Genomic DNA, 25,123 nt, shown 5'->3' on the forward strand with positions numbered 1-25,123 from the left:
TAATGGAGTAGTTATCTCTATGGGGGTGATGTCTCTGATGATGGGGGTACAGTATGTCTGTGATGGGGGACTCAGTCTCTGGAAAGAGGGGGCTGCCTGTGATGGGGGGGTCTCTATCTCTGGGGGCTTGGATCATGGCTGTGATGGAGAGGTCTGTCGTTTCTCTGAGGGGTGGGTGTCTGTTTCGCCACTTATCCCACCACCCCTGATCCCATCCCAAATCTTCTGAGCAGCCCAGAACTACTTTGTGAGAGTCAGTCTATTCCACATTTTCACAGCTTACGGCAAAGAAGCCCGTTTTTCCTTTAGATGTAAAGGATGCCCCTTTGTTCTCTGTAATGAACTGAAAAAGGAATAACTTGTAGCCCGCTTGGGATTGTTATGAGAATTACCCTTCCCAAATAGGATATTGCGCCAAGAGCAAATGGAAAAAGAAAGACATTTGGAAGTTCTTCTGACTGCTTGAATATTTGGACAAAAATCAAGTGCAGTAATAGTGATGCATTGCGGAATCAAATTGTAGACAGGATAATCTTAATTGAATCGTTGGACCAGTAAACTAGCTCATGACTTTACCTTGAAGAAAAAAATAAAAATGCTCAGCGGTATAAAAACCTCTTTAAAAGATAAGTTCTCCTTTTGGAACATGCTACATGTTTCACCCATTTTTAGGTTGGAACACATAACATGTTTCCACTCCTGCAGTGGCTCAGCGATCCAAGCTCTGTTAGACAGCAGTATGGGAAGAAGTTCCCCCGTATCAGCGAATATGAATGGAAGACGACAAGGTCCGGCAGCCTTTGCCGCGGTTGCCTTATAGTTTCTCAATGAACTACCACGGCACTGTTGAGCACTCTAATAGTTCATGGATGTCCTGTCAGTGTGAAATGCTGACCTGCTCATCTGCCCATTCTCACAATGAAATGAAGATCAATTAAACAATACGTCATTCATGAACAATGTTGGGAAAAGAGAAAACTCTCAGCAACAGTTCAACAACAAAAAACAAACAGTATTTCCACTAAAGACATTAAAATAAAATACTCCTACATATGTAAAATAGATACAGTTTTTAGTATATAAAATGATCTACAATTACCTTGGAAAGTCTTCATCCTGCCATTCTTCCTTAAACTCTACTCCTTCCATCCTCAGCCTTGCTTCTGTTGTATTCACAGACTCCGGTCTCTCAAAGGATCCAGACTTGCCTTTGCTAAAAAAAACAAGACAAAATAACTATTATAGATATATTTTTTGACATTGGGGTTGTTAGCGCTCGTGGTAGATGCATTTTTGTGTAGTGAGTTCACACCAAACAGGCATATATTGTTAAGGGCCTGGTAGCCCACGTTTACTAAATAGAAAAAAAAAAGTCCACTCAGGAGTCCCACGCAGGGGTTTAAACGTTATTCAGAAAGTAACTGAAAATACTAGCCCACCCGGCTACTCTTCAACAGCACTGGTACCTTAAACCAGGGCTCGACAAATCCCGGTCGCCATGGCGACTAGAAATAGCATCCTGGCGACTTGGCTTGGAAGGTGGGAAAAAAAAAAAAAAAAAAAAAAACACATACATATATATTTTTTGTGAAGTCCCCAGCTCTTCCTTGTGTGAGCTGGCGCCATCTGGTGGTGGCCGTTGGTATTACAAGTTAAGCATTACAAGTTGAACAGCAATTCTAATGTAATTTTTCACTATTTTTACTGCCATCTTCTTCCCTCGAATTAGAACCCCCAAACATATATATATATTTTTTATCCTAACACCCTAGAGAATAAAATGGCGATCGTTGCAATACTTTGTCATGCCGTATTTGTGCAACGGTTTTGGGAAAAAAATTACACTTTTTTAAATTAATAAAACAGTAAAGTTATCCCCATTTTTTTTTAATATTATGAAAGATCATGTTACGCCGAGTAAATTCATACCCAACATGTCACGCTTCAAAATTGCGTCCGCTCGTGGAATGCCGACAAACTTTTACCCTCTAAAATCTTCATAGGCGACGTTTAAAAAAAAAATCTACAGGTTGCATGTTTTGAGTTACAGAGGAGGTCTAGGGCTAGAATTATTGCTCTCGCTCTACCAATCGCGGCGATATCTCACATGTGTGGTTTGAACACCATTTACATATGCGGGCGCTGCTCACGTATGTGTTCGCTTCTGCGTGCAAGCTCGTCGGGACGGGGTGCGTTTTCTGGCTCCTAACTTTTTTAGCTGGCTCCTAGATTCCAAGCAAATGTGTCAAACCATGCCTTAAACCACCAGATCTTCCAGTCCAACAGTCTTGGAAGCGTACAGTCTTTGGGCTCCTTAAACGCACACAGCTTCAACCCCCTCAATGCACACAGCTTTGAGCTTCTTGGACGCACACAGCATCTATCTTCACACAGAGGCGCTCACAAGCAGCCACTGCTCCAACTCCACCTTCCTCTCACTTCTAACTCTTACCAGCCCTTCAATTATATGAGCTGTGTGCACACCCTGCAGGCTATCTATAAGATCTGGACACAGGTTTGGAGATCCCCGTCCCACCCATATCTCTGAGGAATCTCCAAGCCACAGAGCCCCTTGTACAGATAAATAAATCTGAGAAAACTGCCAGAGCAGTTTTAAAATTTAAGCTCCGCACTCAGCCGATATGCAGACTCTGGGCCAGATTCAGAAAGAGATACGACGGCGTATCTCCTTATGCGCTGTCGTATCTCTGAGTTCGGCCGGTCGTATCTATGCGCCTGATTCATAGAATCAGGTTACGCATAGATATCCCCAAGATCCGACAGGTGTAAGTGACTTACACCGTCGGATCTTAGGCTGCAATTTCAGGCTCGCCGCTAGGTGGCGCTTCCGTATTTTTACGCAAGGAATATGCAAATGAGGATTTACGCCGATTCAGAAACGAATGACCGCCCCTTTTTTTTTTAAGTCGTTTGCGTTCGGCTTTTTACGGCATATAGTTACCCCTGGGTCTATGAGGCGCAGCCAATGTTAAGTATGGCCGTCGTTCCCGCGACAAAATTTGAATTTTTTACGTTTGCGTAAGTCGTTTGCGAATACGGATGGACGTAATTTACGTACACGTTGAAAGCATGACAAATGCCGACGTCATTTGGAGCATGCGCACTGGGATTCAATCGCGGCCAGCGCATGCGCAGTTCGTTCGGCGCGGGGACGCGCATCATTTAAATGATACACGCCCCCTACCCGCCGAATTTGAACTCCGCCGGGGGATTTACGCTACGCCGCCGCAACTTTACAGGCAAGTGCTTTGTGAATAAAGCACTTGCCTGAAAAACTTGCGGCGACGTAACGTAAATAAGATACGTTACGCCAGCAGAAAGATCCGCTGATCTTTCTGAATCTAGCCCTCTGTGCCCACTTTAATCCCATCTTCATTTGAACAGAGCCTCGCTCTGCCACAATATATACAAACACATACAGGGGAATATAGCCAAACTAGGGCAGCCAGAATCTTGAGCAACTGCACATGGCAACCAATCTATTTTTCATTTTCAAAGCTTAACAGAGCAAGCTAAAGATAGAAGCCGATTTGTTGCCATGCACAGTTGCTCCAAATTCTGTCTGCTTCAGTTTGATAAATCCAGTTATATACAACCATACACTTTGCCACAAGCACGGCCTGCACTGCATATTTACTCAAAAATTAACAAAATAAATCGCAAAATTAGATCACAGATAAGCCAAATAAGATTAATGTATTCACAAATAGCGTCGCCTGCCATTGCATAGGATATGCCAGTATTTGGGTACAAAAATCAGAAAAGGCCCCCCCCCCCCATTTAAAAAAAAAAAAACCTTATAAAACACGATTTACCGCAGCTACGAGCATTTGGCGTTTGAAATGCCGGAAAACCACAGTCCTAAACGTGATTTTTCTGCTTTAAAAAAAAAAAAAAAAAAAAAAAAAAAACAGTACGGTATTTGTAAATTGAATTTATATCCCCTCTCAAGCGTCTTTCTAGAGAGAATAAGTTCAGTGCTCGCAACCTTTCCTCATAACCAATGTCCTCCAGACCCTTTATTAGCTTTGTTGCCCTTCTTTGTACTCGCTTCATTTCCAGTACATCCTTCCTGAGGACTGGTGCCCAGAACTGGACAGTACACTCTAGGTGCGGCTGGACCAGAGTCTTGTAGAGTGTGAGAATTATTGTTTATCTCTGGAGCTAATCCACTTTTTTAATGCATGCCAATATTCCCCAAGTACCCTTGGGTGCAAGTCATCCGGTCCCGGTGCTTAATGTAAAAAGTGTCCCCAAGTCCAATTCTAATTCTGTCCTCTGTTAGCCATGAGGGCGCTTCCTGTGATGTGTCAGGAGGATAAACACTGCAGTTTTGGTTACTAAAGCCCAATTGCCTTTGCCATCTCCCCATCCCTTGTAACCAGATGTCCTTCATTTATGGGGCCCAATATGGTCTGTCCCTCTTTTACTGTCCTCTGCTATGTGTCTGTGTTCTTTGTTCCTAAGATTTTATCCCAATTTATGCCTTCTAACAAGGTTCTTGGTTTAGGGAAGTTGGCCCTTTTGAGATTCAGTGTTTTTGCATTTCCCTTATGTTTCCTAATTGTGTGATTCCCGTTTCCTAAATTGCCCCATTTCTGTGATCTAGTTAGAACTATAGAACGAAGATCTGCCTGCACAGTACAGACAGGGCCAATTATGGCAAACAGAACTGCCCCACCGCCTCAAAGAAAACTAGTAAGATATTTCCTTGCTGGAAGTTCCAGGCATAAAAGCATCTGAAAAAGGTAATCTGCAATTTTTACATCTCTTTATGGTACGCTACGTGAATGGGTGTTACAAATATAAGGTAGGTGTTGTCCCAATTTGGGTACTGCAAGTGGAAATGCACTTTAGGCCTCATGCACACTGGACGTTTTTACAGCAGCTGTTTTTGGCAGTAGATGTTTTTTTCTACAGTCATTAAACTCTCCATCATGTTATCCTATGTGTCCATGCACACAGACTATTAGTTTTTGGCAGTGGCGTTTGGTAGCAGTAAAAAAAAAAAAAAAAAAAAAAAAAAAAAAAAAAAGGGTTCCGAGAGACGTTTTTCAGTTGTAAAAACGCTCCAATGCTGATAAACTTCGATAAACGTTCAAAAACATCACTCACCAGCGTTTAACATTTTCGATCCATTGGGAAAAAAAAAAAAATGCTAAAAGCGGAAAAACGCGATTGCAAAAACTTTGAATAAAAAAAAAAGCTGAAAAACTCACTGCAAAGCTACTGGCGTTTTTATAATGTTATTTTAAGTGTGCATGAAGCCTTAAAAGCGGTTGTATAGTCCCATTAAAAAAAAAAATTGTCACCTGTAAGGCAAAATGAAATACTTACCTTAGAACGAGGCATCGGCAATTTACCTGGTCCACGCCGAGGTAGTCGACATGTTGCCTCGACGTGTCTTCCGGGTATCGCAGCTCCAGCGCTGCGAGTGGCTGGAGCCACGATATGCGCGTGGGAGACTTATTTACGGCCTTCAACTGAGAATCCCCTCTGCTCATGCGCTGCTGCAGTCAGCGGCTCATTGCAAGGGGAATAGCTTCCAAACCGTAAAGGTTTAGGAGATTATAGGCTTACCTGTAGGTAAAAGTAAATAAAAAAAATACTATACAACCACTTTAAAGAGGAAGTAAACCCTGATGGGTTTTACTTCCTCTTTTGCTCGAAGCAAAGCCTGCAAATGAAAAGCAAAATGGGCTAGTATGCATCGCATACTAGCCCATTATGTGCCACTTACCTGCAAAAGAATCCAGGGATGTCCCCAGTGTAGGCAGCCTCCATCTTCTGGCCCCTTTCCGGGCCACGAACTCTGGCTCTGTGATTCGTCGGAGCCGCGTGACGTCACTCCCGTGCATGCAAGCCGCGATTAACGGCACAGGCTAGGGAAGAAACGGCACTTCGTTTTGTTTCTCCCCCGCGCATTTCGGCGGACTACAAGTGAAATATCTCATAAACGGCGCACGTTTAGGAGATATTTCCACTTCCTATAGGTAAGCTTTATTCTAGGCTTACCTATATGTAGAAGTCCAAAAAGTGGGTTTACAACAACTTTAAACCAGATATCAAGCAACATTTACATGTATACCAATTAGGGGTGTTGAAAATAATTGTTTAATCCATACATCTAAATTCAGCCTTTGCATCGATGGCGATTACATGATCCATAACGTCATCAAAGCACACCCCTGTCAGAGTTATCCACTCCCTCAACCCTCGCCTCTCTGAATGTCATACAGAGCGGGGATCTGAAATGCCTGGGGGGGGCTGCTCACCAGTGCCTGAATCAGACACAGCAGGCATCTCCCGCTGTGTCACTATCCCAGCACACTGATCCAACACTGGGAAATGATGTCCATCACAGAAGCGATCATCACATGCCCGACAAAGGGATCCTGCGAGGCTGCGAGACGTTGCACTATGCCCTCATATTTGACGATCTGTGCCGCGCTGGCAAATATGTGCATTTGATCTGTGAGGTCTCCAATCCCAGCTGGTTGTTGCTGCAGCACCCATTACCCCTTATCCAGGAAAGTGTGCGATGGGAATATTGATGCTACTTTATATTTTGCAGTATGTATAAATCACTGGCACGGATCAAGTATTCTTGAGTTAAATGTGCACACTGCAGTTGAACAAATGTTTTGGTTAAGGTCAAATGCTGCAAAATGAAATAGCATTGAATGTGTGGATGTCAACATTGGGTCAACTGCAACCAGAAAATGAATGAGTATCAAAAAGTGTTGGTCCGTTAGCCCAAAACGGATTTTGCATTGTTAGAACGACGACGACGTATTAGTTCCTTGTGTGTGGAATGTTTGATGTGATAAAGGGTTACATCATACTGATCTGTAATGTCACATTCTGCTTGAAGACAGCCCCAAAGCACCCTATTTAAAGGATTTATGGATTTCCAATGTCTCCCACTAAGCTGCATCCCTGCTGTATGGTATTCTTTCAATTGTCCAAAGTGTGCCTCTCCTTTCATAACCATCAGACATCTTTCCAGCAAGAAAATGTGAGTAGATTGCCAGTAATAGGCATACAACTCCACCTGTCATTTAAAGTGGTTCTAAAGGCTGCAGGTTTCTTACCTTCATGCATTCAAACACACACACACAAACTTGCCCAATCTGGCGATGTGCACAAGAGCCAAGGCCTTCTTAGGTCTCCCCATCATTAGCTGCTGTCAATGACAGGAGTGAGCAGGGGCCAGGGCTGAGCCACACTCTTTGCATCTTATGCACATTAGAAAGCGGGGCTCGAGAGCAAGAACGCAAGTGCCGCCATAGCAAACAGCTTGGGTGGAGGGGGGCCCAGAATGCCGGTGGGGGCACCAAGAACAGCAGGATTGGGGCTGAAAAAACACTGCACAGAGCAGGCAAGTATAACATGTTTTTTAAAACAAACACACTAACTTAACAATTATGTGACTAATCCAAAGGCCAAGGCGGTTCAGTTAAAAGCAACACATTTGGCCATTTTGGTAACATCACAGCTGAATCATGGAGACACCCAAGCTACAGAGATAAGTCTACATTATCATGTGACTGACATAGAATGCATTAAGGTGAAAAAACAGGAGGGGTTTACAACCCCTTTAAGCAGTGAAGAGGAATAAGCTAGAAATACCTGAAATTCAGCGTGGAACTGAATAAATAATTGTAACCACTTCAATACAGGGCACTTTCACCCCCTTCCCGACCAGGCATTTTGAACAATTGCACGGGCATGCAACATTGTACTCAAAATAATTTTTTTTTACCCCTCCCCCACAAATAGCGCTTTCTTTTGGTGGTATTTGATCACCACCGGGTTTAGTTTTTGCACTACAAAAAAAATATATAAAAACCCACAGAAGCAGTTTTTCTTCGATGCTTATTAAACTTTGTAAATAAGTACTTTTTCTCCTGCAGTAATGAGGCACCACTGATAAGGTGGCACCGATGGGCAATTCAAATAAAAAATAAAAAAGGGGAAGGGAAGAAGGTTTTGTGGCAGAGGAAGACCAGAAAGCAAACCGGCTTTTGTTTTGCTCTTCAGAAGAGATCACATAACCAAATTCCTAGACCTTCAGGTACATTGCCAGGTCAAAGGAGCTTAGAGCAATACTACTCCAGTAAAGGCAATAATCAATAAATAAATAGAGAATTAAATATCAACATTTTGAAAGGCGTCATGTTCTTTTGCAATTACGCTTCTTACAATAGGTTAAATACTAGTGTACCAGTAAAAAAAAAAACTACAACTAAAGAAAACCTTGTACACATGATGTGTATCACACGAACATTTTGTTCATTATCCGGCAGAGGAAGGTACGATGGAAAGGTCTGAAAAGCCACGCAGCCTCCCAGAAGGAAAACGGTACAGCCAGTGGGGAAAGAACAAAACAATGAACCTCGGCTTCAAACGAACTTATCATTGTACAGCTGGAAGACCGGAAAGCACTGTAGGAAAACAGTCATGCAGGTTTGGTTTGCTTACAAGGAAGCAGGAAGGCCACTTTGCTGTTCAGCTACACAAACCTAAAACTGAACAGTTTTTTCCTCCTAGATAATACAGCAATCAGACATAAAACAGCTACAATGGGCAAATATTACACAGGATAAGTTAAAATAAAATGTTGCATGTAAATTCACAGTAAATTTTAAATGCTTCGCTGCACTGCATTGGGAGGGACTGAAAATATCTTACATGACAAGCAATGTGCAGTATATAATCACTTATTGAATGGAAGAAATTTCCATGAACATGATCAATTTTGATAGGAAATAGTAAATGTATGAGCGTTATGGACCTTAGATTGTAAGCTCCTTGAGGGCAGGGACTGATGTGAATGTACAGTATACATGTAAAGCGCTGCATAAAATTGATGGTACTAAACAAGTACTAAATACGATTATAATATTAGAGAGGTACCTGAAGTTCATCTTTAACATCAAAATTACAGACCCTCATAGGCCAATAGCAATAAACAAAGCCATGATGATGTCAGCCTTTAGCCCAAAAAAAAAAAAAAATGCAGATACAAATAGCAATTTTTCTGGCTGGAAATTACATCACACATTTTCAGCAAAATAAGGCCAAGTTCACACTGGCATTAAAAGCAGGCGTTTGCGAGGCGTTAAAAACGCCCCTCAAACACCTATGCAAATGGCTATCACATATTGCTGTTCACACCATCAAAACATGAAGCTTTAGCGTTGCGGCACTTCAAAATTGAAGCCTCATGCCAAGTCAGGCCTTTAAAAAAAAACGTTTCAACGACGCCCATTCAAGTCTATGGTAACGCTTGGCAAACACTCTGGCAAGCAGTTGCGGAGCGGTTACAGGACATTAACATTAGTTTATTAACTATAACCGATAGGGTTGCACAGATACCAATGCTAGCATTGGTGCCGATACCAAGCATTTGCACGGGTATCGTTACTTGTGCAAATTCTCCGTTCCCTTTTGTATCAGACCAGGCGTCCTCAGCTCAGCAGGGGGGCCGGGCAGCCTCATAGGTAACCGTGTTAGCGGTGGGGGCAGTTACAGGCACTGATCGACTTGTATAGCTTTCAATATTGAACAGGGAGATCTGTGCTTGCAACGGTCCCCACTGATCACCTGGAACTGTTCAGTGTCCTCCTCCCAGATCTGCCAGGATAGAGCAGAGGAAGGAGCTGGTAAATATGTAATTTTATGTATGGAGAGGAGCCTCTGCCTTCTGTACATTCATCTTCAGTGCAGCTGAGGCTGCAGAGAAAGGGACTGTGGAATCTGTGTCCTCAGTCCATTTCCCTTCTCAAAGGGGTGATGTGAGGGGTCTGTTTAGACCCCTGATATCTCACCATAGCCCCCCAACAGGGCTGATAAAAAAAATAAAAAAATATTTAAAAGGTTAAATTGTGTAAAAAAAAAAAGTATCAGTATCGGCGAGTGCTTGGGGGGGGGGGGGGGGGGGTTTGGGGCGGAGTATCTGTACTTGTACTCGGTCTTAAAAAAAAGTTGTATTGGTGCAACCCTAGTAACAGAATAGTCATTTGTGGAGCAGTTTTAAAAGCGCACTTTAAACACTTGAATGATTCAAAACTGCCCATCAGTCCTTTGGGGAGCATTCAACTCTTAATGCTTGTAAAATGCCAGTCCAACGCCCATAATAACGCTATAGGAGCGTTTGTTAAGCGTTAGAAGTTTAAGTGTTGAAAGACTCTCAGACCATCAGAAACACAATTCTATGGTCTAATGAAACAAAAATGTAACTCTTTGGCCTGAATGGCAAGTGACATGTCTGGAGGAAACCAAACACTGTTCATCACCTGGCCAATACCATCCCTACAGTAAAGCATGGTGGTTGGCAGCATCATGCTATGGGGATGTTTTACAATGGCAGGAACTGTGAGACTAGTCAGGATCGAGGGAAAGCTGAATGCAACAGTGTATAGAAACATCCTTGATGAAAACCTGCTCTGGACAGTGCTCTGGACATCAGACTGGGGCGATGGTTCATCTTCCAACAGCCCTTAGCACACAGCCAACATAACAAGAAAGAGGCTATGGGACAACTCGGTGAATGTCCTTGAGTGGTCCAGACTTGAACATCTCTGAAGAGATCTTAAAATGTCTGTGCACCGACACTCCCCCATCCAACCTGATGGAGCTTGAGAGGTCCTGCAAAGAAGAATTGGAGAAACTGCCCAAAAATAGGTGTGCCAAGCTTCTAGCACCATACTCAAACCATAGAGCATTTTCCCTTTTAAACTGTGTTAACTTCTTTTGACATTTACGTTATGTATTTCAACAAACATTGGCTTTATGACACAAGTACCAGTATTTCCTGACCTGGGCTGTAATGCCAGTAAGTGTTGGGTAATTACTACAACAAATGTAAATGTTTTGTACCGACTAAAAAGGAGACATTCTTAAAACTTGGTCCTTGATAATGATTATATTTCAGACAGGAGGCCTCGTATCTTGCATTAATCTTTCTTTTTAATGCCCATAGCAGAAAACAGAACATACATTTGTTTTAATAGAGAAAAACTTCTTTAGAACTACAATACCCAGCAGCCACGGGGCCCCTCCACTAGGTCATAGTCCCTATATAAGGGGCTGTCTGGGTCTCCTCTCTTTCTTTCTGCTCATGGCAAGATGAGTATTTATTTCATTATTGTCTAAATGTATTATTGTATACCTGGGCGGCGGTTTCGATTGCGATTTTCCTCACAAAGAAACTGCTCAGCCCACAATCTCATTGTTTTGAATTTATTGATTTATCTGATTTTTATTGATTTATTGATTTCTTGATTATCATATTCTGTCTTATTTCTAAGGCCCCTTTCACATTGAGGCGGTTTTCATGCGGTACAGCGCTAAAAATAGCGCCGCTATACCGCATGAAAAAACCTGCCCTATCGTGTTCAATGTGAAAGCCCGAAGGCTTTCACATTGAAGCGGTGCGCTAGCAGGAACGCTCCAAAAGTCCTGCTAGCCGCATCTTTACCGCGGTATAGGAGCGGTGTGTTCACCGCTCCTATAACGCGCGTTCCTTTTTCGGCCGCTAGCGGGGGTTAAAACCTCACCGCTAGCGCCCGAATATCGCAGTAAATACGACGGTATAGCCGCGCTACAAATAGCGCGGCTATACCGTCTCCTCGGCTTCGCGCCTTAATGTGAAAGAGGCTTAACGCTTAACAAATGCTCCTATAGCGTTAGTATGGGAGTTTAGACTCCCTTTAATGAGCATTAGACTGGCATTTTAAAAGCATTACGAGTTAAAAATGCTCCCCAAAGGCCCGATGGGCGGTTTTGAGAAGGAAAATGGGGACTGAGGACACAGATTCCACAGTCCCTTTCTCTGCAGCCTCCGCTGCACTGAAGATGAATGAACAGAAGGCAGAGGCTCCTCTCCATTCATAAACTGGAGCATCTTTTAATAATCGGACACTTACCTGGAGTCCATCGATGTCGGCACCGCAGCCAATTTTTCCATCAGCTGTTGGGTGCTGCCGCCTCCATTGCGAGTAAGGGAACCCGGCAGTGTAGCCTTATGGCTTCATGCCGGGAACCCTACTGCGCATGCCTGAGGCTCCGCTCCTCTCTCCTACTGGCCTTGCAGCCGGAGAAGGAGTGAGCCCCAGCGATGATCCAAAAAACAGTGGCCGAGTCTCCTGGAAGTGGAGACAGGATACCTGTGAAAGGTATCAATGTTTACATTAAGCGGAAGTTTCACTTTTGGTTGGAACTCCGCTTTAAACACTTAAGGACCGCCTCCTGCGCATATACGTCGGCAGAATGGCACGGTTGGGCACATGTACGTCCTGTACTAGTACCCAGCCGTGGGTCACGGGCCTGCGACCCGGTCCGAAGCTCCGTGGGACCCGAACGCCGCTGGAGTCCCGCGATCGGTCCCCGGAGCTGAAGAACGGGGAGAGCCGTGTGTAAACACGGCTTCCCCGTTCTTCACTGTGGCGGCAGCATCGATCGTGTCATCCCTTTTATAGGGGGACACAATCGATGATGTCACACCTACAGCCACACCCCCCTACAGTTGTAAACACACTTCAGGGAACACAAACCCATCAGTGCCCCCTGTGGTTAACTCCCAAACGGCAACCGTCATTTTCACAATAAACCATACATTTTAAATGCATTTTTTTACTGTGAAAATGACAATGGTCCCAAAAATGTGTCAAAATTGTCCGCCATAATTGTCGCAGTCACGAAAAAAAAAAAAAAAAAGCTGATCGCCGCCATTAGTCTTCACGCCCCCCTGAAGACGTTCAACCAAACGAAACGTACGTCGGAGGCGGACCCGGTCACGTGACTTCCCCCCCTGCTCATGGAGCTGTCAGCTGGGAACGCCAGGCTGTGCTACGGAAGTAACATTGGAACCGGACGACCCACGCATCAATCGTACCGCAAGGTAGCGGTGACACGCTTACAGCCCCAGTGCCTACAGTAAGAGGCCAATTTGGCCGTTTGTTTTTTCTACTTTGTTTTATATAATACATTTTTATCAAACCAGTATCGCACTATTGGCATCTCCATTCCCCTTTTTTTGCATATGCTAACTGGAATCCCTGGTGATGAGTAGAAGTCGACCGATATATCGGTCGATATTTGGCCGTTTTTGTGAAATCGGCATCGGCCGATTATCGTGAAAAAAATCGGCTGATTCGCGGCTACAATATCCAGGCCGCGAGGTTCCTCGCCTTCCAGTCATGTACTGACCAGTCACCAGTGCCCCCGCCATGAATCCTCCATCCGCATTGGCCTCTGCTACTCACCGCAGGTCCTGGAAGTCTACGTACGGCGGCGAGTAGGGGCGTGACGTCACGGTCCTTCCCCCGCAGCTCGCGGTTCACTCCTTGCTCACATTGCGAGTAGGGGGCCACGCCTGTCTCTCACATCACCCTTGCGTGCCCCACCCCCTGCTGCTCCTGGTTCCCGGGTCTTCTACTGGCTCTCCGTTGCGAGTAGAGGCGTGACGCCCAGTGCGCGCCCCGCCCCCTGCTACTCCTTCCCGGCTTCTTATTTTGCAGCATCCCCTGCATTCTAGCTAGGTATGTGGCATATTCGTTCATTGATGTAGATCACTATGGGCATTTATTTTTTGTCAACACTAACACTGCTGGTCAAGGTCACGCTGATGGGCACTTTTTTATGTTAAGGGGCACTCTGATGGGCGCATTTTATTTTAAGGGGCACGCTGATGGTTATATTTTTAATGTGCGCACTGATGAGCATATTTTTTTTAAGAGGCACACTGATGGACACATTTTGTTGTGCCCATCAGATTGCCCCTTAACATAATATATGCCCATAAGCGTACACATTAAAAATATACCCATCAGCGTGCCCCTTAACATAAAAGTTTTGTTGTGCCCATCAGAGTGCCACTTAACATACAATTTGCCCATCAGAGTGTCCCTTAATAACAATAAATGTGCTCATGGGCACATTTTATGTTATTAAGGGACACTCTGATGGGCAAATTTTATGTCAAGGGGCACAACAAAACTTTTATGTTAAGGGGCACGCTGATGGGTATATTTTTAATGTGTTCGCTGATGGGCATATTGCATGTTAAGGGGCACTCTGATGGGCAAATTTTTATGTTAAGGAGCACGTTTTGTTGTGCCCATCAGAGTGCCCCTTAACATAAAATGTGCCCATCAGCGTGACCCTTATTTTAAAGTTAAGGGGCACAATGCATCCCCACCCATCCCTCTCCACAACACATGGCTGTGGAGGAGGCGGGTACAGAGAGGTGGCTGTAGAGGAGGGGATACAGAGAGGTAGCTTTACAGCCACCTCTCTGTACCTCCCTCCTCCACAACCACCTCTCTGTACCTCCCTCCTCCACAACCACCTCTCTGTACCTCCCTCCTCCACAACCACCTCTCTGTACCTCCCTCCTCCACAACCACCTCTCTGTACCTCCCTCCTCCACAACCACCTCTCTGTACCTCCCTCCTCCACAACCACCTCTCTGTACCTCCCTCCTCCACAACCACCTCTCTGTACCTCCCTCCTCCACAACCACCTCTCTGTACCCCCCTCCTCCACAACCACCTCTCTGTACCTCCCTCCTCCACAACCACCTCTCTGTACCCCCCTCCTTAAAATGACCAAGATTGTATTTTTTTTCTTTTTTAATAATTATGAGGTGGCACTGATGGGCACTAATGAGGTGGCACTGATGGACACTGATGGGCTACACTGGTGAGCTGCATTGGTGGGCACTGATGGACACTGATGGGCTGCACTCCACCTTTCCACCCTAAACAATAACCTCCTCCCCAACCTAGATTTTCTGAGATAATGGGGGAAAAAAAAAAAAAAAAAAAAAAAAAAAAAAAAAAAAATCGGCCTAAAATATCGGCCATCGGCCGCCCCGATTTTGAAATATCGGCATCGGCCAGAGAAAAACCCATATCGGTCTACCTCTAGTGATGAGGCTAAGATCTTTTTCCTGACCGATGTGTATGCAGGCACAATCCTGCATAGGCTCATTTGACTCACTTTTTAAGTAAAGTAATCTATTCCTTCTGGTAAGCGCATCCTTTTCTCATCAGCACGGCTATTGGGTGTTAAAGAAGATTGGATTGTGGTGGTGGCATTTTACTTTTTTTCACTTAAAAGCAAGATAAAACCAACTAAGAAGATTGTTCTCACTTATTTGTGACACACCATTTGACACTATATTGGGACGTGATGTCATGGACCCATGACAGACATTTATGAGGTTTTGAAATTTAATTGGACTATTTAGCTTTATATTTTGTATTCATTTATAGTGCTATTTTTCTTTACAGGATCACTTCACTTATTAGTAATTAATATATCACCGAGTGGTCTAGCGCCCTCTACTTAAATTTTCTATCCATTACAATCAGCATTGTTTATGAGGTGCAGCTTATTTATTAATTGTATTTTTTATTTATTTATTTTTTGGCGCTGGATTACACCTTTTTCACTGTCCCTATTGACATGCCAATTGATTGACATGCTAAATGACGGCGCATACAGCACGTCACGACTTCCCGAAAGAAGCTCGGGTCGGCTCGGCTCTATTCGGCGCCTGCCCACCGGCGCCGAATAGAGCCGAGCCGACCTTCTTCCGGGAAGTCGTGACGCGCTGTATGCGCCGTCATTTAGCATGTCAATCAATTGGCATGTCAATAGGAACGCCCACTCCCGCGGGATTCCCTACCCGGAAGCCGCGGTGAATTCTAATGATAAACGCTATCTACGGCGCAAAAAAAAAAAAAAAAAAAAAGGTCAGTGTAATTTGATTTGCAGAACTGAGCTGGATGTAGTGTTAGAAATTTTTTTGAGGGTGAACCTCCCCTTTAAATTGACCAAAAATTGCCTTTTTGTTACACCAAGACATAGAATTTCATTGCGCAGCATAGGGCCGAAACAACTAATCGATTATGAAATTAATCGATTACAATTTTCATAATCAATTAATCGACCAGTATCATAATGGGTTAAAAAAAAAAAATAGCCCTTTATAGTACAAAAAAGCAAATCGCTACTGTAAATATTACTTTCACTGTCGCACAGTAAAAAAAATTAACCACTTACAGTAGCGATTATCCATGATTTTCTTTCAGCTGCTGCGTATTTAAAAAGGGCAAGGACTTAACGCAAAATGATGATATTGTTTTTGGTTCAATATACTTCAATGGATAAGCTGCAGAAAAGCATGTAATGTGTTTTTGCGGCAATGGGTGTTTTGTAATCTGCCCAACAAATTGCGCCCAAAAAAAGAAAAAAATGCTATATCTTTTTTTTTAGGCTATTATCCGATTAATCGAAGCAATAATCGGCCAACTGAAAATAGTGCAGCATTACAGCCTTGGGCACCGTGCAGGAAAGTCACTGACATCTTAGCTATGATTAAGCACTGAACTACAGTGTGAAACGCGTCAGCTTCTGTTCTATTTTCTGTGGCATGTAATTTTTGTGACCAGTTTTATTAAAAGGAACATTTTTGGAGTGCGGCTGTCCTACGGCCCCTTTCACACGGGGCGGATCAGTAATGATCCCCCTCCATATGCTCAGCAGGGATCGCTCCGTTGATCCCGCTGAGCCGTCGGATGACAGGGCGGTCCCCGCACACTGTGCAGGGACCGCCCTGTCTTTTCTCCGCTCTCTCCGATCCACAGACGGAAGGAAAAAATAGGGTTTTCTTCCGTCTGCAGAATCGGATCATTGCGGAGGCGGACGAGATCGGGTGTCAGCAATCTCATAGGGACCAATGTATGTCCCTTTTTCATCCGCAAACAGATGGATGAAAAAGCGGACATACGGTCCGCACGTGTGAAAGGGGCCTTAGACTGTAGAATTTTAAAGGGTGCTTTGGCTGAAAAAATGAACTAAGCTGCTGTGCCATCCGTGAAGATACTCAACGTGTAAATTCCAGCGCACTCATTGTTCTCAAACAAAATATATCTAAGGCCTCTTGCACACGGTACTGTTTGAGAATCAGCATTTCAAGGTGTCATTTCAGGTTCTTTTGCTGTGCGTATTCGCGCATACAAGTCATTCCTTAGGCAAAATCTATTGACTTTAAAAAACATTTATGTTAATATGCACGTATTTGCATGCATTTGCAAGTACCAGCACAAAAAACTGTCCTGGAAAGCAGATTTTTCTTTACTCATGAATACGCAGCACTTGTTTATGCGTCTGTGTGTACAAGCACATTTTAAATAAAGAAAAAAAAAAACTGTACGGAGCCTTTTCAAGCTGCAGTGTGCAAGAGGCCTAATAAGATTTTAGCATAAAATAGAATGGTGTACGATTAAAAATACGACAATTCATCATCTTCAAAACAGTGTCCTTGGAAATAAAGTGCTGTCCTTGGTGAAAGGAAAGGAAAATAAAAATAAAAAAATAGAAGGGTACTTAACCACTTGGCGACCAGCCAAATTATACTGCAGCAGGGCGGCACTATTGCAGGAATCCCCATACCAGTATTTCGCTTTGTGTCATTTATAAAGAGGGAGGCGCAGTCAGCAGTCCCGAAGTGCGCCGGTCACCCACGATGGCTCCACAGAGGAGGCAGAATGGGGATCTGCCAGTGTAAACAAGGCAGACCCCCGTTCTGTCAGGGAAGTACAGTGCAATGGTCTGTTCCTAGTAATCTACTCCCAGTCAGTCCACTCCCCCCCACAGTTAGAAACACCTCCTTAGGACACACTTAACCACTTGATCGCCCCCTAGTGTTACCTCTTCCCTGCCAGTGCCATTTATACAGTAATCGGTGCATTTTTATAACTGGTCCCATAGTGTCTGATCTGTCTGCCCCAATCCCACTAAAAGTTGCAGATCACGGTCATTACAAAAAAAAACACCACATAAATGTATCCCCTATTTTCTAGACGCTCTAACTTCTGTGCAAACCAATCAACATACACTTATTCTGATTTTTTATTTTATTTTTTAACCAAAAATCCGTAGAAGAATAAATATTGGCCCCAACTGATGAAGAAATAATTTTTTTGGATATTATAACAAAAAGTAATAATATCTATATATTGTTTGCGCAAAAAAAAAAAAAAAAAAAAAAAAGCTACAAGCAGCAGAGGTAATCAAATACAAACAAAATAAAGGTCTATTTCTTGGACAATAAAAAAAAAAAAAAAAAAACTATTTAGTTTGGGTACAGCGTAGCACAACCGCGCAGTTAAAAACGCAGTTCCGTATCGCAAAAAAAAATGGCCTGGTCATTAAGAGGGTAAATTCTTCCAGGGCTGAAATGATTAAAGTGCTTCTAAAGTCAAAAGGGTATTTTACCTTTTTATTCCTCCCAAACACTTGCCTATGTCCTCTTGATCCAGTTCTGTGCTCTGCTGCAGCTCTTCTCTCCCCACTCACAAGCTAAACAGAGTAGCATGAGCATTTGGCTCCTGCTGCTGTCAAATTCTGTGAGGGAGACTGGGCGGGCCAAGCCTTGTTGTCTGTGTCTATAGATGCAGGCAGTGCAGTTTGGGAACAAATCCACAGAAGTGCCACAAGTATTGGAATTTTTTTTTTTTTTACCCCAATGAAGAGAATTTAAAAAGGTAAAAAACCTTTTGAGTTTAGAGACGCTTTAATATGTACAGTCTGGAGGAAAGAAGGGAAAGGCAAGACATGTATAAAACCTTTAAATATGTCAAGAGGGTGAATGAGGTTCAGGAAGTAGTATTTTCAATATGAAAAACTCAGGGACATGACCTCAAAGTAGCAGGAGGAAGATCCCAAAACTAATCTTAGAAAGTATTTTACAGAAAGAGTAGTTGATGTTTGGAATAGACTTCCATCAGATATAGTGGGGGTTATTTGCGAAAAGGTAAATCCACTTTGCACTACAAGTGTAAATCTGAGGGGTAGATCTGAAATGAGGGGAAGCTCTGCTGATTTTATCATCCAATCATGTGCAAGCTAAAATGCTGTTTTTTATTTTCCTTGCATGTCCCCCTCAGATCTACAGCGACTGCACTTCCAAGTGCACTTGTAGTGCAAAGTGGATTTTCCTTTAGTAAACAACCAGAGAGTCAGTTTATTATTCTTCTATGTTTTTATGTAGTTGGCTCAACTGCCTGTTTTGACTGCAAGTGGAAACAAGCCCTAAGGCTGCATTCACACCTAAGCGACAGCCGCGTACGCGTGTAGCGGCAGATTTGCCGCGATTACAAATGTTTCTTTTTTTTTTTTCTAAAGTATTCCCATTGCTGTCTATGGGAAAACGCGCCTGTCGCGTGAAAAAAAGGGTCCGGGACTTTTTTTCAGGCGACAGGCGTTGCGCGTCTGAGATGTGAACCATCTCCATAGACGGCAATGGGAATTCTCCCCTCTAGCGACAGAAGCGTCCCGCGTCGGGCGTTTTGACGCTTAGGTGTGAATGGGGTCTAAGGGATAAGCATTCAGCAGATGATTTTTACCAGGGCTTGACAAATCGCAGGTGCCAGGTCGCCATTGCGACTAGAAATGTCACCCTGGCGCCTAGGCTTTGATCAGCGACAGGTGCCTCCAACTACAGGGCGGGTTCTTGGCCAGGAACGTGATCAACAGTGGCAGCGGGGATGGAGCAGGAAGAGATCGGCACAGCAGCGGCTGACAGAGGGAGGAACGAATGGCCAGCAGAGTGAAGTCCAGCTAGGGATCCTCGGCGGTCTGTCATCTCCACTGCTGCCATTGCCCTGCCCCAGGGTATTGCGGGAGGCGGCTCAAGAAAAATCAGGGATCCGGAGTCGTGGTTTCCCAGCACCAGAGCACCCTGCTGCTCTGGCTGAATGAGAGGGGCTGAGCATGGGAGAAGTAATTCTCAGTAACGTTGCGGCCCGCACCAGGTGACACCCACCAGAGGGGTAAGACCTCTGGGCAGCGGCACCGCTCGCTAACACTGCATGTCGCACAGTCCTCACCCCTACACAGTAGAGCTGCACGATTCTGGCCAAAATGAGAATCACGATTTTTTTGCTTAGAATGAAGATCACGATTCTCACGGAGTAAAATCTTTTACATTTATACAAAAAAAAAAAAAAATGGGCTAACTTTACTGGCTATTTTTTTTTTTTTATTTATTAAAGTAATTTTTTCAAAAAAAATTGCATTTAAAAAGACTTTTGCTCAAATACAGTGCAACATAAAATATTGCAACAACCGCCATTTTATTCTCTAGGGTCTCTACTAAAAAATTATATAATGTTTGGGGGTTCTAAGTAATTTTCTAGCAAAAAAATATATATATATATATATATTTTAACTTGAAAAGAGCCGTCAGAAAAAGGTTTGGTGTTTAAGGCCTCTTTCACACGGAGCGGACCGTTTTTGTGTCCGCTCCGTGTGTGTCCGTCGGCTCAGCGGGGATCATCCGTAATCCCCGCTGAGCTGTCGGCGGATAGGGCGGTCCCCGCACACAGTGCAGAGACCGCCCTGTCTCTCCTCCGCTCTCCCCTATGGGGAAATCGGATGAAGACGGACCGTCTGTCCGTCTTCATCCGATCCGTTCCGCCGGACGGAAGAAAAATAGGGTTTTCTTCCGTCCGAAAAACCGGATCCTGACAGACCCGGATGGTTGCGGACGTTAGCGGATGCTCCATCCGCTAACGGACGCAATCCCATAGGGATGCATTACCAGTCCGTAAACGGACTTGTAATAAACGGACGAACAGTCTGCTAGTGTGAAAGAGGCCTAAGTGGTTAAACATCCCTAATTTACATACAGAAGTTTATTCCTTTGATGCGATACAATGTTTATTAACTTTCCACTGATAAAGAATGTTTTCAAAACTTGGCAGATTGCTCTCAGCCAAAAGTCAACCTCTGGGCAGAGAAAAGTCTTTGCATACCAAAGTGCAGAGAGAAAATTATTTTCATGTCAAAGATCATGAAACTCTGTGTCAAGAATTGCAACAGGACAAAGATCGCGATAACGATTCTTGGCGATTAATCGTGCAGCTCTACTACACAGCGGAGCTGACAAAAGCCACCTCCCTCTCCTCTGTTTATAGAGAAGGGGGGAGTCCAAGGGACACACACACTCCGCTGTGCCTATCCCGCACTGTTATGAGGTCTAACATTTTTAATGTAATCCAAATAGACATGTGCTGGGGGGGCACTATGGGAGGGAAGGGGGGGTCTGCATTGATGGGGTCTGCACCGAGGGGGGTGTACACTGATGGGGGAGGTCTAAACTACGGGAGGGGAATCTATAGTGTGGGGGGGGGGGGAATCAATACTGCGGGGGGGTGGGATCTATAATGTGGGAGGGGGATCTATACTGAGAGAGAGTGGGGTCTGTAGTTAGTGGAGGGGGGGGACTAAAGTTGGTGGAGGGGGGTGATACCAATCTGGCGCCTAACTTTTTTAGCTGGCTCCTAGATTCAAAGCAAAATTTGTCAAGCCCTGATTGTGACCACTTATCTATGATGGTCAAAACTTGTATTTTGCCTGGATCCACACTAATTACCCCTCCTTTACGTGCAGGCTCTCCTTCCAGCAGCAAAATTGCTGAAAATGCCTAAGATGCATGCAAATGCATCTAAACGCTAGATAAGTTTAGACAAACTTAAAAATGAACGCATTTCAATGGCCAGAATATTGCAATGGAATACAATAATGCTCAAACATATGACATGACGAAACGAGTGCAACATGCGGCTTTTCTTCTGCCAGGAGTTTTGGTGGTCGAAAAGCAAATGCCCAAAGTGCATGAACCCTAAAAGCCTGGTATACAAAAAAGTTTTTGGGGTTTCTTCTTCCATTCAACCCAGCGGGGTGAACGAAGAAAAAACAAAAAAAAGACTGGAGGAGCCATTGTAATATCAATCTCCCGGCTGAGCCATTGTGTACTGATAGGAGGGTGGCCCCGCTGCAAGGAAACACACCCGTCGGCACTCTCAGCCATTGGCTGCCAGCACTGATCGGATACCGATCGGCTGCTATATTTCCAGCATGCCCATTCAACAGAAGTCAGATGTTAGGCCAGCTGTCAAACGGGCTGAAGTACACACAGGCTGAATGTCGGCTGGTTTTTATTGAATCGGCTGATACTTGGCCTATGTGTACCAGGCTTTAGGGAGTTTACTATGGTAAACAAATCATGAAATTGATGGAAGACCCAGAGGAGTAACTGTGTAAGCACATTCTGCACCGCGCACATTATATCCAAGCACATGCTTTTTGGAGTAGCTTAATTGTTTGAGTGGACACTTTTTTTTGTACTTTTATATAGGTTACAGCAGATTGGTACAATTTCAATATATCATTTGCTATAATGGTTGTTGGAAGATTTAGATACTTTTTACACTTATTCCTCTGAGAACAGAAGGCGAGCTGTGTTATATACCTGTACCAAGCACAGGTGGTTTATCAAGGACCATGCACATTAATCTAAAAAGCATACAAACATTTTGTGCCCTAGAAATGGCCCAAAGATAGATGATATTTATATCATTGGCCCGCTGACATCACAGCAGCACACCGGTTAGTCTACATGTTCACAAAGCTCCAATACATTTTAGCAATGTCAGGAAGTTGGAGACATCACATTAATAAAACAAAATTGTTTTCACGAATGGCTCCTTTCATACTTATTGCCAGCGGTACAACACCCATCTGCCACATGGAGAACGCACCACGCAGACAATGCCCATCAATTTTTAAAGCGGTTTATACTGCAGAGCTGCATTGCACATCTTGTATTTGCTTCAAAACATAAACATGCTTTTCAGGCACACAAAGGATGAATTGTAATGCCCAAAACTACATGAGGTTTGCCAATTTTTATCGGAAAGGAAAGAGGTCTAAAGTCTGAATTCAGGAGAAGCCGTATCCGGCAGGAGAACCCAGCAGCTATAGCAGCTGTTAATAATCGCATGCAAAATCCAGCAGGCTGGTTGTACCCAAGTTGATCGATCAATTGGTACATTCAGTCTGCCCATACATGGTTTATATCTTGGATGCTTTCTGCGGCACCAGCAGAGATTTTAATGGTCTATGGCAGGGATATGCAATTAGCAGACCTCCAGCTGTTACAGAACTACAATTCCCATGAGGCATAGCAAGACTCTGACAGCCACAAGGGTGACACCCAGAGGCATGATGGGACTTGTCGTTTTGCAACAGCTGGAGGTCCGCTAATTGCATATCCCTGGTCTATGGCCAGCCTTCGTGGCAGCACTGGGGTCCTTGGCACAAATCTCAACCAGCAGACTATCTGCATGGAGTTTGCATGGGTTTTCTCTGACACTGTAAAGACAAGCTAAAAGGTAAATGACCTTAGTATGGGCGTACCACCTGGCTATGCACATAGGTTATCACATTCTGCATGTTGTTCCCAAGAGCAAACAGTTGCAGGGAGGTTGATAAAAAACCTGGTGAAATACCTAGTAAAAAAAAATTGGCACCAAAATTCTATGGAAATTCAATCAAATCAGACATAGTGCCCATAGAATCACAGAGTTGGATACAATTGTACCAACAAGCATAGTAAAAAGATGAACATTGATTTATAAAACAAGCTGTACAGTCCTTTACAAAATTCCTATACCATCAGACATTTAAAGAGGTCAGTATATTGTAAGCAAACAAGAAAAGCTGGTGAATATCCTAGAACAAGAGGAAACATGAGCTTCCTCATCTAACAGATGAATACATGTCTTCAGGACATTTCTAAATCCAGTGCCCCACCTTGTTGTGTCAGAGCATGTCAGCAGCACTTGTGAACTTCCAAATACAAGGCTATAAACAAGTCAGGCGACTCGGACAACAGTATCCTGCCATAGAATTCTGAAACTCAAGAAAACTGTAACCTGACAAGGAAGGAGGAAGTATTTGTAAAGAAGATTTCGGTACAAAACACCTAGGATTGACCAAAGAAAGGGAAGGTTCCGTCAATGCATGGAGACCTTCTCAAGCCGTGTGTGTGTGACCTCCTACAATTCTGTGCCAAGAACAAGTGATCACACAAGTCCAACATATTATGTGTGCAATGATCACTTCAACATCACAATATTATGTGTGCAATGATCACTTCAACATCACAATATTGTGTGTGCAATGATCACTTCAACATCACAATATTGTGTGTGCAATGATCACTTCAACATCACAATATTGTGTGTGCAATGATCACTTCAACATCACAATATTGTGTGTGCAATGATCACTTCAACATCACAATATTATGTGTGCAATGATCACTTCAACATCACAATATTATGTGTGCAATGATCACTTCATCATCACAATATTATGTGTGCAATGATCACTTCAACATCACAATATTATGTGTGCAATCATCACTTCAACATAACGCGACATCTTTAAAGTAAACTCTTTACAACGTTATGCTACAGGTAAGCCTAAGGTTGTAAAGGTTTGTTTTTTATTTTCTAAATAGGTTCCTTTAAGCTAGTGCATTGTTGTTTCACTTACATTTTCCTTCAATTTCCCTTCTAAATGTTTTTTTTTCTTTGCCTGAATTTCTCACTTCTTGTTCCTCCTCAGTAAGCTTGCCCCCATCATCCGAGCCGTTCTTGCTGGGGGGTTAGTCAGCCAGAACAGCTTACAGAGGAGGAACAGGAAGTGAGAAATTCAGACAAAGAAAAGGAAAAAAAAAAAAAAAACACACATTTAGAAGGGAAATGGAAGGAAAAGGTAAGTGAACCAACAATGCACTAGCTTAAAGCAGAGGTTCACCCTAAAAAACATCTATATACCATTACATGCAGCATACTTCCGACAGCTACAGTATGCGGTTTTTTGTTTTTTCGCTGTACATACCGTTTTATAGTTTTTTCTTTTCTTACTCCCGCGGGGAATAGGCTTTCCTATGAAGATGCGTAGATGATTGACGTGCGGATAAGGCGCGTCACGCTTTCCGAAAATAGCCGGACTGGGACTCGGCTCTATACGGCGCCTATGCACAGACTAGGAGGCGTGTAGAGCTGACTGCGCAGGCGCCGCATATAGCCGAGTCCCAGTTTGGCTATTTTCTGAACACGCCTTATCCGCACATCAATCATCTACGCCTCTTCATAGGAACGCCTATTCCCGCGGAAGTGAGAAAAGAAAAAACTATAAAACAGTATGTACAGCGAAAAAAAAAAATTAC

General features: G+C 43.7%; 1 protein-coding gene across 3 annotated transcripts in view; it reads right to left on the reverse strand.

Annotated features, from left to right (window-relative positions):
- Nucleotides 1-25,123, reverse strand: part of BNIP2 (BCL2 interacting protein 2) — a 63,593-nt gene that overhangs the window by 36,461 nt on the left and 2,009 nt on the right. For all 3 annotated transcript variants that reach the window (XM_040342829.1, XM_040342830.1, XM_040342831.1), the window contains exon 2: nt 1,100-1,213. In XM_040342829.1, the coding sequence (XP_040198763.1) occupies nt 1,100-1,213 (114 nt within the window). The remainder of the gene's footprint in view (nt 1-1,099; nt 1,214-25,123) is intronic.

This window comes from Rana temporaria, chromosome 3 (genome assembly GCF_905171775.1).
Source record: "Rana temporaria chromosome 3, aRanTem1.1, whole genome shotgun sequence".
In the NCBI taxonomy this organism is placed as follows: Eukaryota; Metazoa; Chordata; class Amphibia; order Anura; family Ranidae; genus Rana; species Rana temporaria.